The 14,179-nt window shown below is 35.4% G+C and overlaps 1 protein-coding gene across 1 annotated transcript in view; it reads right to left on the minus strand.

The window, feature by feature from the left end:
- The window catches only part of COL5A2 (collagen type V alpha 2 chain), a 137,562-nt gene that overhangs the window by 17,334 nt on the left and 106,049 nt on the right, over window positions 1-14,179 (minus strand). Inside the window, exons 24-42 of the mRNA XM_024563989.4 lie at window positions 13,950-14,003; window positions 13,263-13,361; window positions 12,047-12,100; window positions 11,232-11,330; window positions 11,073-11,126; window positions 10,927-10,980; window positions 9,927-9,980; window positions 9,139-9,192; window positions 7,530-7,574; window positions 7,107-7,205; window positions 6,007-6,114; window positions 5,678-5,731; window positions 3,598-3,651; window positions 3,293-3,346; window positions 2,674-2,727; window positions 2,191-2,298; window positions 2,030-2,083; window positions 1,413-1,466; window positions 564-725 (exon numbers count right to left, since the gene is read on the minus strand). Of these exons, the coding sequence (XP_024419757.2) occupies window positions 564-725; window positions 1,413-1,466; window positions 2,030-2,083; window positions 2,191-2,298; window positions 2,674-2,727; window positions 3,293-3,346; window positions 3,598-3,651; window positions 5,678-5,731; window positions 6,007-6,114; window positions 7,107-7,205; window positions 7,530-7,574; window positions 9,139-9,192; window positions 9,927-9,980; window positions 10,927-10,980; window positions 11,073-11,126; window positions 11,232-11,330; window positions 12,047-12,100; window positions 13,263-13,361; window positions 13,950-14,003 (1,368 nt within the window). The remainder of the gene's footprint in view (window positions 1-563; window positions 726-1,412; window positions 1,467-2,029; window positions 2,084-2,190; window positions 2,299-2,673; window positions 2,728-3,292; window positions 3,347-3,597; window positions 3,652-5,677; window positions 5,732-6,006; window positions 6,115-7,106; window positions 7,206-7,529; window positions 7,575-9,138; window positions 9,193-9,926; window positions 9,981-10,926; window positions 10,981-11,072; window positions 11,127-11,231; window positions 11,331-12,046; window positions 12,101-13,262; window positions 13,362-13,949; window positions 14,004-14,179) is intronic.

The raw sequence follows: 14,179 nt of genomic DNA on the forward strand, positions 1-14,179 counted from the left end.
TTAATATAAGAAAAAGTTCTCTGTTTCATAAGACGATACTGTGTATAAGTAACCATAATTTATAATCGACACAGAACCTTTGACATTATTTAAAAGTAAAAATAGCTTAGCCATTGAAAAAGAATTTGAAAATTAATATGAATATTGATGGAATAAAAGAGGTAACTATTCAGCCACATATCATTCTTCCTTCTAAAAAGACACATTTTAAAAATAAAGAAAGTAATATGATTTTATCTAAACACATTCATGTTTCAAGACATTTGGATATTAAGATAGTGTGCTTTATAAAACCTTTCTTCATACAGTGAAGATATATAAGAAAGAGTGCTTTTTCTCGTTTAGATTTTGAATACCATATCCGTTACTGTTATATTTTTATATTTACACATATACTTTTTTTCTCAAGCAGAGAATTGCAAATTAAAAACCTATAGGGTATAAAGATTTATGAAAGTACTCAGGATAATATATAAACAGTTTCTTTGTTAAAGTAATTATTATGGATTTCTATCAGTGAACAGCTCAATTAGAGGAGGTCTAGAAAAAGATGTCACACTTACATGTTGCCCATCTTCTCCTGGGTCCCCTTTGTCTCCTGGGCCACCAGGGGGGCCAGCTGGTCCTCGATCTCCCACTCGCCCATGAGAGCCAGGGTCCCCACGAAGACCTGGAGGCCCCTCCTTCCCAGGCTCCCCTAAAGGCCCCGCAGGCCCTGGAGCTCCCTAGTACAACAGAGAGAGAAACCCAGGAGGGCAAAGTGGAAGCCTCGTTGGAGGAAATGATGGGATGGTCTATGCCTCAGAGGCAGCTTCCATTTTTCCTGCTAGATAATCAGTCATTCAGCAATTTCAACACAATTAAGGAAAACACAGCTGCAGATTCATTCCCCAGAAGAAAATCTAGATTATTTGCAGAAAATTACCTCTGAATCAATGTTAAAACTGTGCTGAAATTAACTTGAATTTTCAAACTTAAGGCTCTGATCCAACAATAAATATATAACATCTTATTCTGTCTGATCTGATCTTATAAAAAAAGACTAACATTTATTAAACAAAGTTTCAGAGATGCTTCTAACCGAAGGAAATGATTATTAGCACACAGTTCTGTTAGTATTTAGTAACCATGTGGGATGAGAGTCCAATACTGGGGCTAAAAACGACTTGCAAATTAAGCTCTTCCAAAAAACACAGGATGAAAGTTCTTTGACAGCATACCAGTATGAATTATCAAGATAAGAATTGTTAATGTGAAAGAAAAAAAATCATTAATGGATTAAATTAAAGAATAAATAAAAATAAATATATGTATATCTATACAGCGTGTACATGTATGTATGTTTGTATGTATTTTCAAGTGTGTGTGTAATTGCTCCTCTATCAATAATTTGAACTGCTATATTAACTTACAACAGGGCCTGGTGGTCCAACTCTGCCGGCAGAACCAGGAAATCCTGTAGCACCCTAGAAACATATAAGGCAACTTTAAGATAACAATGAATTACATATGCTTTCTGGGATCTATTTCTTCACAGGGATACTTAGGTCTTTAGATTCCCTCTCTTGTTGTGATCAATTACATATATATGTATATATATATATGTAAAAGAATATATATATTCTTTTATCCTATGTTTTTTAGAGTAGATCTAGATTAACCAGTAGCACGGATACTATTTTTGTCTTTCCACTCTCCATTTATCTTGAACATATACAAACATGTTTTAGGCACATGCTAAACCCACATTAATAATTTACATAAAAGAATTATATAAAGTGCTTTATCATTATTCATGACCTCTTCCATAGGCCATGTATTATTTATATTACATATAAGGCACAGCTGGATCTCCAAGACCATGAAATTAATTTTAACCCAGATCTCCATCTGAGTTAAATGCCCTGTCCACTACGGAGTAGTTATATACGTAAAAATGGGTAGTTACAGCTTCAGATTAACTTTAAAATATCCATGCAGCACTAGATATCTGACTATGTGTAATTTTCTGAGCTTTGAACCAACTTACAGGTGGACCCTGAGTTCCTCGACCACCTTTGAGTCCAGGGACACCGTTAGGACCCTAAATGGAAAGAAACAGATGGTCACTGTAGTGAAGCAAAATGGGCTAAACACAAGGGTTAAGCACTGGGCACTGGACGCAAGTTGTGCCTTTTTTTGTTAGCTTACATGAGGGCCTGGGGATCCTGCTAGACCTTGTGGTCCAGGAGAGCCCGCATCTCCCTTCTGTCCTGGCTCTCCAGGTTCACCTTTTACTCCAGGCTGCCCATCAGGACCCTATATCAATTGTGTAAATAAGCAATTGATTATAACACTGACAGACAAATTATTTTACAGTAATTGTTATGAACACATAATTTAATCATCTATTGTAAAATGATGCTTTGTAATCACTACTGCAGCATAGAAGAAAAAAACATCCTGATGAGATCTTTAAAGATGGTCTGAAAAGTAAGTTATCCCATATTTTTATTTCAACAATAAGTATAGAATTTGAAGTTGTGTAAACTCATCCATTTTTGTGCTAGTCCTTGAAAATGAGAATATTGCCTAGGACACTGTAACCTTTCCCAAATCTTTAATATATATTCAAAACCCATGGTCAAATAAGAGGAGTATTCATCATAAAATAGAGATATCTGACATTTGTACCTGGGGGCCAGCAAAACCGACAGCACCGGTTGGACCATTTTCACCACGAGAACCCTAGGAGAAGACAAAGTTTACTATGGCTTTCACACTTTATTACAAAAACAAAGGTGGGGGTAGGATCAAGGGTGGGAGGTGGGATGGCTGGGGTGGGGGGAGGGGAGAAATGGAGACAACTGTACTTGAACAATAACCAGAAAAAGATGAAAAAAATTTTAAATAAAAATAAATTCACACTTTCTTATAAACAGTAATGGTATTAAAAATACAATTATATAAATTGGGAGTGTCTTGAAATTACATATAGAAGAATCAGACATATTGGTCAAGGAGGATTCTTATGTGGAATAGAAACATAAGGATCACAGGACAAAATTCCAAGGTCTGAAGTTTCAAAGAAGTCTCTTAATTATTTATTTAATGAGCTGCTTACCTAGACTTACTAGATTGTATCAAAATAATACACTCATAATTTTTTTATTTTAATGAGAAAAAAGTTGAAAACCAGAAAGTTATAAGTAACCTAATCTAATTGGCATGATTTTATATAAATATTAAGACAAAACAATGACTCGTTTACTGCTTAATGTCCTACTAAGACCATCAAGATACTGTCACTTACAGGATTGCCACGGGAGCCAGGAGGGCCAACTAAACCTCGAGGACCAGGTTCACCCTAGAAAGCAGATTTTAGATGGTTATTGTCCAAAACAGTGGGAAAACATAACACCATTGTAAGATGTGCTAGTCCACCAAAATATATTGAAAATGAGAATATTGCCTAGGAACCTGTATGCAGGGCAGATAGTGGGGAGAACTCTGAGATGATCTAGCGCAAATACCATATTTTGTGAAAGAGAAAACATGAGAAAGAGCTTACATCCAGACCTCATGATTCTGAGTCCACAAAATAACTTATGGCATTACCTTTTCTCCAGTGGGACCTGCAGGACCTGGGGGTCCCAAGGGGCCTGGAAGACCCTGTCAATGAACAGAACACAGGATATTGAGAGAGAGCATGCACACAACTCTCCATGTTTAAACAAACACGCAAACTAAGAACAGACAATTTTCTTATAGTGTGGCTACTCTTGCAAAACATTACCTAAAATAAATAATATAATCTATATATTCTCAAGATTTTTCTATCTAGTCTAAAACAATTTCCCCTTAATTTTCTCTGCAGAATGTTTTAAACTCTCTCATCCAATTCAACTTATCCAAATATAAGTCTTCAAACGTTAGTTCCAAATTAATTCTTTACCAGTGTCTCCCTATTTTCTAGCCTAATTAATTTTGCTAATACTTATTTGATATTTGAGTATAGCTTGAAAAGAGACTTTTTTCTTTTGTACAGAATACTATATTCTTAAATTATAATATACTAGCAAAATATAGCTCTTTTTATTTCAAAAAAGTGAAGTTGTGCTAAAGCATCCAGTTTTCTCATTCTCCTGAGATGAAAAGAGGGGTCACTCTGCAGCTAAGCTGAAGGGACGGGCCATTTGCTCAGAGCACGGAGCAGCCACCACATGGGGGTACGAACTGGGTCTTCACTATGTGTGGTCACACTAACCCCTACAGTACATTGCAGTTCTTTCTAAACAAGTTTTCTCTCTGATATTTGTGCGTTTCCTCTTCCTATGCAGCCCAAGTATCCTTTGTATTTCTGTATGTACAACAGAAGAATCTTAACAAAAATTACTCTCAATTTTATATTTTTGACAAGAACATGAGAAAACTATAACATTAAATTCTCTGAATCTGTAATGGAACAATATTCTTCCAATAACTTACCTACTATACTTCCTTAAAGGATTTCATGAAATATATGGGTTAAATTTATAGACTTTTTCATACAGAGAAAATGTGTTACTCATTTTTTCCCTTTACTGCGAGATTACAGCAAATACTCTGCTCTTTTCCTGAAAAAACCACATTTCCTTCACTAAAAGTAAAGCAGTTATTGCTAATGTCTTGATCCTATTACATTGCATTTTTGAAATAGTTCATAAGAACAATAAGTACACGTCTCAGATTTCCACTTGTAATGAAATGTCAACGCATCACTCCTTCAAACAGCACTGTGCTCCTAACGATGCACTACATACCATGATGGCATAAAATACAAACAATACAGCAGATTTCTTTGAAATATTAAATCAAATATTAGATCTAATTAAAAGGCAAGAGATTTTTTGTGTCCATAATTGGTTAAACTAAGTGAGTAGCTTTTAAGAAAAAGAAAAAAGGGATAATAACCACTAAGGCTAAATCTTTTCTATACACTTTCTAATCAAAAGCTAATATAATCAATATATTAATGGTGACTCTTTGTACAGAATCAATATATTAACAGTGGCTTGGTGTGATGCCTTTTCTTATATATATAATTGCTATTGCCAGAGCACAAGGGATAATTAATGGCAAACCATGTCAACCGAGAGGGGCTATTTATCAAATATCAAGAACTATTCCAGGAAAAGGTGAACATCGGAGCAACTGCCTACCTGCTCTTACATGAGAGAATCATTCACATCTAAAGATATATTTCCAATCTGGCCTGTCTGATTTTCTTAGAATTGCAAGTGCATTCTATTTTTGAAGACCCAACACTTGTTAAATGTCAATTTCTGATATGACATGAAACAATGTTGGGATCAACCATCCTTCTTTACATTTCACTTGTTTGGCCTCCTAACTGATGAAAGCATTAGTCATGATCCATCATGCAGTAGATTTCTCACCCCTAACATCCAGTATATTGAGAAACATTTATCAGAGCTTTGACTACTCTACAAAATTCTACTTGCCTGAACCGACATTAGATCTAGAACAACTCACTAAGTCATCATTTTGATCAACATCAAATCTCAGATTTTATGATTCTCCAAGTCCTGACCACCGTGGTAACAATTCAAACTTTATTTTGGAAAGTTCAGGCAAATTCATATAATAAGGATAATGTTGATTCTTAGCCCGTGGGAAAAAGAATGCTTTCACTTACTCTTGCTCCATCATTTCCAGCTGTGCCTTCAGCACCTTTCTCTCCTATGCCACCCTGGGAAAACACAAAACACCATTTATTCATTTTGTTGTCTTTTCCCCACACTTCCATGGAAGCTTCATGAGTCGAGATTTATCTCCTATGTTCGTGGTTGTATCCCCTTGAGCCTAAAACAATGCCTGGCACTGTATATGCTCTCAATAAATATATATTAAGAAAATGAATGACTTTTGACTCAGGATGGTAGAAGTGAAAGTCTGCCTAGGAAATCACTACCAATCTAAATGAATGAACTAAAAAAAACCAAACAAACAAAAAACCAGACTTACTCTGTCACCCTTGGGGCCAGGAGTTCCTGCAATGCCTCTTTCTCCCGGCATACCTTGAAGACCTGGTGGGCCTGTATCTCCAGGGGTCCCTGTTGGTCCTGGACTTCCCTAAAATGAACCAACAATAAGTGAGATCACCTAAATATTCAAGTTGAACCACATGGAATTACCACTTTGGTAGGTCGAAATAATAGAATCTCAAAGACTTCGTATAGTTTAATCTAGTGCTTATATTTTGCATTTGAAAAAATTAAAAAATATCAGACTTGTGATTTTGATTGTTCATTTATGTTTTCAACTTTTGTGTTGGGACAAATTAAGCACCGATTCAAGTAAAAATGATAGAGCTTCCTTTTGGGGGGGTAACATCATGTGATTCTACTAAAGAAAGAAGCCATTACATTTTAGAGAGTATTTCATTCTCTCTGTAATAAACCCATGACATTAAGCTGGATTTCAGGCTCAGTCAGTGTATCAAATGGGAGCAGATCCTATACAATCACCCTGGAACCTTAAAGATGATAAAGATCTAATGTTGCACAGTCATGAGAAGTTCTATTTCAAACGTTTGCACTGAAATTGGATACATTGTCTTCTACCAATGTTAAAATGGCACCCAAAAATAAAGAATACTGATTTTTGCCTTATGATGTATTGTATTTTTGGATTTCAAAAACAATATACTTTCATATATTTTGTAAGCAGAATCGTGGAACTCAAAAGAAGAAAATAGAACATTTGATTAGAAATACCTCCTTATAAATTATTTAATTTTCTGTCTCTCATTTCTGCTTATTAATGGAAGTCATTAATCAAATTTACATAATAAATATTAGAAATAGGTCTGTATATAAGAATGTATCACTATGCATACTGAGCCATAAATCCCATCACAAAAGTGAGACTCCTTTTTAGCTGACTCTTTAGTGACAAGAAAAAGCCTGGTAGGCACTTAGGTGCTCATTAACTCTTTGTTGAAGGAGAAAATTACATCATTAAATAACTTGGAGAAACAAGAGAAATAAATCCTAGTACCATCATGTGCTTATTGAGCAGTGATTTTAGAATGTTTTGCATACTGAGCTCACTAGGGCACTTACTTTCGGACCATCAGGGCCATGTCCTCCAGCCATTCCCTTCTCACCGGGGAGTCCGGTTATTCCTGGCTCTCCTCTTTCCCCCGGATTTCCTCGTTCTCCCTAGCACACATCGGGGTGTCAAACAGTCTCAGTGCTTAATCTCAAAATGGGTTAAAAACATTCCTGAAAATCTGAAAACATGACTTCTGCTGGGGAAACATTTAGAAATGAACAACTACTGAGGCTCAACATTTTCTAATTTAGTGATAAGAAATAAACTTGAAGTAAAGATATACTAATTTTACAGCACAAACCATTTCTCATAAATTGATTTTCATCAAGTAGAAGAATAATTATGCTAACACAGTCCAGCTTAAGATACAAGGTGCTTTTTAAACTGAAGCCAATGGAAGCAAAGTTAATCATAAAAGAGAAAATATTTACTCTAGGTCCCAATGGGCCGACTGTTCCAGGATCTCCAGGAACTCCCTGTAAAATAAATTTTAAAAAATTGGAAGAAAAGCTTTGAACTAAATTTTATATATTTACTAGAAATCTTTCTAGATCATACACCTAATTTCTTTTAATGTACCACTTGATGTCTGACTAGACCCAAACTATTAAAAGCAGAAAAATGTGTACACTTTTATAAATAAGAAGATATCACATATATTAGATTAAAATATTTTTCCAGTAAACATTTACAACTGAATATTGATTTTTGGCAATGAGAACATGCAAAATGTTATCTCATACAGATAATACATTAGTTTTTTTAGAGATAAAAAATATATACTAAAAGCCTTTGCTTTCTAATTAAATGTAAAAAGTCGTTTAATAAAGGAAAGTGAAATTAAAAGCAATGAAGTTCTGATCTTTTGAATAGAACCAATTCAATGCAATTTAGTAAATATTTCTTAAACATATAATATGGATAACACACTCTACGAGCAATTGTGGGTTAAAAGTAGTACAGCATGACTATATTAAAAGTTTGTCTTTAACTAAAGAAAAGTTTGTAATTTAAAACTTCTTCCTTTGATAAAGATATAATCACTGTATCAAATAGGCCTCTGTTCTTAACCCTTGAGTTATTCTCTTCATTGATGTGTGATCTTCTTAAAACTCAAATCTAATAGTGTTATCCCTATTAAAAACCCTTCATTTGCTTCCCATTACTCTAATAATAAGAACAAATAGGACTCAAATTAAGACTCTCCATAATCTGACTCCTGATTCACCTCTACAGCCTCATATCCACCCTTGAATCGTACTCCACATTCCTGACTTACAGAATTTTTTTCACTGCCTTAATTTGATCAGCAAGTCTTTGCACTTGTGGCTCCTTTCCTAGTGCACTTCTTTACCTTTCCTCCTCCCCGCTTACCATCATTCATTCTTCAGATCTCATAAGAGATATTAACTTTGTCCAGGAAACTTTTCCTAAACCCCCAAATGCGAACTGGTTGCTCTTCTGTGTTTCTATACACAGTGCCTCTCCTACCATAACAATTAGAACTATGGTAACTATCTTCCTACACTCTCTGTCTCCTGCTATAATACAATGCCAGGGCAAGTTCCATGTCTATCTTGTTCAATTGGTTAAAGCCAAGGCTAAGTACAGCTGAGCACACAGCTCTCAGCAAATATTTATTGAATGGCTTAATGAATGAGTAACTCAGAGAAAAATAAATTAAATAATCTACGTGCTTATAAAATGATAAAAATAAAATAGTATCTGTTCATAACAGTTTATAAAGCTTCCAGTAAAACTCTATAGTATGATTAAAGACATATTTACTGACTAAGAACACAGCCTTTGGAAGCTTTTGACCTGGGGTCAAATCATATGAGCTGTGTGACCTAACATCCATGTGCCTCTTTATTTCCTCATCTGTAAAATGGGCATAAGAGTAGTACCTAGTACACAGGATTGTTTTGAGGATTAAAAGAGATAATATAGGTAAAGTAAACCAGAACAGAGCCTCATGCATAAGTGATATTATGAACTAGTGATTTTTAGTATTGCTATTATTTTTATTTAAAAGTGTACCTGATCACCTGGCTTTCCACCTTCCCCAGGAGGCCCTGGAGGACCAGGAAGCCCCTAAAACAAAGGGAAGAAAATAAAAGTGTGACTCTATAAAAGTCCAATAGGCCACCAGTGTTAACAGTATTCATTTTACAATTCATAAAGCCTCATGACTGTGTTTTCAAGCAAAAGATATTGTTCAAGCACAAGTTAAGCAAAACAGACTGAGAAACCTACATCTTCTAACATCACACAGCAGCTAGGTTACAGGTTTCGGTCTTCATTCACACACACTTAGCAAAAACGAAACAAAAGAACCTAACAGGTGGTTTTTCATATTTGTAGATTTTAATGGCTCTGAAAACAATATATTAGGCTACTTGATTACTAATGGAAGTCAGTCTTACCAGTTTTTTTCCCTGAAATTATGATTAGCCATGCTATTAAATAATCTACATATCAATGTATTTAGATAAATCATCAAATTTTACTTAACAAAATCTTTTAGACACTGTGCTAATAAAATTAGATAAGCCTTCAAATAATTAAGTAAACCTTGTTGAGATATGAAGAACATTTTGTAATTTTTAATTTGTTAATAACTTTGGGTTTTAATCAGTTTTTCAGGTAAAATCTATTCTTCCTCTTTGAACAAAAATGTTTGATTTTATTCAAATGTCTACCTTATTTACTAAAAGAGGGATGACTTGGAAAATTGTAAAGTTTCACATCATTTTGTCACCTTTTTATATTTTACAGAAGCAGTGAAGCCCGTGGAAGGAGACATGGACACCCGAACCCATGCGTACCTGAAAGCCCGTGGGGCCCGGGGGGCCCTGCTCTCCTCTCTCCCCAGCGAGACCCTAAGCCACAAAGGAAAGAAAATTGTGAAAATCAGGAGCCAGATCTTTGCACTTGCTGCCTGTTTATGTGAATCACTGGAAGTATTTCTATTTCTTTGTATTTCTTCTAATCACATGTTTTCTACTTTATCCAGATAATAAACCAGTATTAAAAGTCATCCAATGGTCTTGTCTGAAGTTTCTTCTAGTGAGAAAACATCTCAAGCCAGCAGAGACTGATGACAAGAGTTTATTTTTTGATCCAAACATAAAATGTCTGGAGCCAACCATAAAATCATGGGGAAACTGGACAAATTGGAGATGGAAAAATTCATTACTTTCATACATCTAATCTAAAACAATAATATTTTCACTACAGTTTATTTCTGTCATAAAATTACTAATCAAACCTTCAAAACTGGAATAACTAAAGAAAGTAAAGCTAACATTTTAATACATTTGGCATTTTAAACAAATAAAATACCAAAGTATTCTGATAAACATTAAATTTGAAAATCCTAGGCTAGGATCAAAATATACCTCAAAGAATATTATTCCTTCTTATCCCTTAAAAAAAACTAGTTTAAATAAATGTCTATAAGACACATTATTAGAATAGTATAGATAATACTATTTTTATGTTTTAAATAAAATACAGTATTAAATGTTTATCAGACACTATTTTCCTTAGTTGACATATTTTCCAACAGTGATATATAAGATGATTGGGTAGCTTTTTCTGTGAATATTTTAAGTATTTCTTGGAATGGTTTAAAATGAAGAGATCAATCATTCTCTTTATAAAAGGCAGAATAAGCCAGCACAAGAATCAAAAGAAAAGATGTAATTGAAATTCTTCAGTCTGCACTTCTTATTGACTTCCCCCGAAATTCACCATAAGTAAAGTCTTGGACAAACATCAATGAAAAATGCAATATGAATGTATTTTTGCTAAAAGATCACATACCGGGGGACCCACAGGACCAGAAGGACCAACTTCACCATCTTTTCCAGGAGCTCCCTAGTACCACACAGAGATAATTGGTGAGATGGGGACCATGAGAATTTGGACAATTTCATATTTTTTCTTTAGCAGAAAATGTGTATAGTTACCCTCTGTCCAGGAACACCAGCATTTCCTGCTTCTCCAGGTTTTCCAGGATCACCCTAAAAAAATAGAACAAATTTAAATTTCAATCAGTCTATTAAAAACATGGCTGTTCCAGGTGAGAAAGATGATGAAATGACAAACATATCATACATTGTACTCACACTGCTACCTTTGGGGCCGGGAAGACCCATACTCCCAGGCTGCCCTCTGATTCCTATGGAGCCTGGAGGACCGGGTCGGCCATCCTCCCCTGGAGCACCCTACAAAATTGACAGGAGCAATGTCAGTTGTATGTAAGTTCTCTCTAAATATCACATTATCCAAATTGTTACTTGCCTTTGCTTACTATAAAACTTATATATAAGTTATCTGACACATTTTATCTTAGTGGATTATTATACAACAGTTGAGTATCTAAAAAAACTGCTAACGTATTTGGATTATTTAGAACAGAGATTTTATTCTTCTTCTATACACAAGCCTCATCTTCATGTCTCTGTATACTTTCATATAAATAGAGGAAACTTTGTTCCCTTCTTTCATTTACTTTGGTTTGCGGTAGTAAAAACTCGGGACTTGTATTTCACTTTTGTGGTATAAGAGAAGGGCCCAGAATATATAAGCTGTCAAAATTCATACCTACTTATCTCTTAAATGTATCAAATTGGAAGGAACATCAAGAAATAAGAATGTTTCTTATGAGACAAATTCCATCAATATTAAAAATACATCATTCCAACTTTTTCATTGATGTCAGGGAAGGAATTTTAACCCCAAACATTTGTTTCAATAGAATGTGATCAATTTTTGGTCAATTTGAAGTTATGCAGATCCTAACTATTTGCTTCCAGGGGACAGGGCCTTTTAAACATATAAACACGATCAGCATCCACACGATCAAAAATAGTAACCTCAGGAAAGTCACGCATCTATTAAGAAAGATTAATGGTTGTGGACGTTGGTTTAAATTGCTTACCAATGGTCCAAGTTTTCCTTCAGGACCTTGAACACCAGGATTTCCTGTCAGACCCTGAAAATTAAAGTAATTGTCAGTTTGTAGCTGATCTACAATTGAAGATTCTAAAGAGTAAAAATAGCATTGCATTTATGGGATCCAGTTCCGCTTTGCAATGCCCACTCTCAGTAGGCTTAGGTTCCTTTAGGCAGACTCACAGGACCATCATGGGCCTCACCCAGCTGATTTCAGGACACAGGGCAGACAACACGGCAGGCCAACAGGGCAGCACTGGGTGGGATTCTTCTTCGGGAGGAGTCCTAAGAGCACAATCTCCAGGGGCATCCTCCAAGCTTCCCGCAGTGGACAGGCCAGATGTGAGGGAATGAGTCTACACAGTGGGTGCAGGAGCTGCCCTGGCTTAGAAATTTCATGTAACCACTATTTGTAATAGCACCTCCAACATAGTATACTGGTCCCAGCAGGGAAAAATGTGCAGGTATAACTCACCCAAAATCAGAAAAGCCAAAGCTATGCTCCCACCAAATTTATATAATTCATTCATGGCCCTTCTAGTCCAAATGCAGACTAACATCGGGAATCATTTTTTTACTATAAGCAATGTTGACTGGTCACTCAGCATTCCGCCTTTCTCAAGTATTTAAGGAAAGAATATCTAAGCAAAGATGAACCCAAGGCCAGTTTTTCATGTAGAAGGAGAAAGGGCTATAGTAGACTTTTATTCACAGATATAAATCTGAGTTCAAGACAAAGAATTTACATTGAGCCCAAAGTATCTATTCACCCAGCTCTTTGTATAACTCCTTTCTCTCTAAGAGGCCTTGTTGACCTTTGAATACAAGGGCAATTCCAAAGTTGAAATAAAATTTCAAACAACATCTTTGTTAAAATGAAATTTATCAGAAATTCTCCCAGTCAAAAATGTCTAAGTTGTTTATTGTCAAGTAAAAAATTATAAAAATTGACAAACAGTATTTTTTTCATGTAAAGTGGTAAAATTATCAATATATACCCCTTTGAAAAAGGAAGGCCAGAAGTTACTATGTTTTCTATACATGATAAAAACAACAAACCAATATTTTAAAAATAATGAATCAGGTTAAAACCATAAAAACAAAGAAATGTTCCATGGTGTGAAAATGAGCTAAATAAAAAAATAAACTTAAAAATAGAAGAAAAAAATCACTCTCAATGAATTCTCAGGCTTCATTCTTACCCGAGCACCTGGAAGCCCTGGTTCACCTGGACGTCCTGGGTCCCCCTGGCCTCCTTTAGGCCCTGAAGAGCCTACAGGACCCCTCTCTCCTTGTGCACCCTGTTCCAAAGCAAAGCAGAACACGTCAGAAAAAGAGTGCAGGGAAACAAAGTAAGCATATATAAAATTCTTGTTTTACAAATCAAAGTATTAATATAACATACAAAGAGTTTATCAAAGTAGTTACCAAGACTTCTTTGTAGACAATGTCACTTCACACTGTATTGTAATTTGGATTCCTTGTAGAAGAGTGGTTTTTTAAATCATTATCTAATGAAAGTTGTGTTTAGAGACTCACTCCAGTTATTTAGATAAGGAAAAAACCCACAGAATTTTGAAAGAGTCTAAATTTCAAGACAAAGGAAACATTACTCATCAGCTAAAGGAAAGGTCTGTGACCTTTTTTTCTCAGGAATTTCCCTGGCAAGTCCGAAAACAAACCCCCATGTACCTCCGACCATCGTCGCCCTCCACCCCGCATGTCTTCACAATGCAGAAATTGCACAAGAGGGATCTGGCATTAGGCCTGACCTCTGTGTCCAACTCTTTTCTGGATCTGGACCCACATGGGCCAAGGCTCAATCACCATGCCGGGTGATGGCATCTTTCGGAGCACCATGAGTGTCAACGTTGATGAAATAACCTCACCTTGGGTCCAGGTAAACCGTCAGAGCCCGGAAAACCACGATTGCCAGGAGCACCCTACAAATGACCAAAATTTGACTCTTAATAGTCATTCATGTTTTTGTAACTTATAATGAGTAGATAATTTTTATTTTTAATACTACAAGGTTTTAGAAGCTCTGATCAAGCCAACATGGCAAGAGACATGCATAGAAAAAACGTGACTATACAGAAAGAAATCAAAGAATATATAA

Source organism: Desmodus rotundus, chromosome 2 (genome assembly GCF_022682495.2).
Source record: "Desmodus rotundus isolate HL8 chromosome 2, HLdesRot8A.1, whole genome shotgun sequence".
In the NCBI taxonomy this organism is placed as follows: domain Eukaryota; kingdom Metazoa; phylum Chordata; class Mammalia; order Chiroptera; family Phyllostomidae; genus Desmodus; species Desmodus rotundus.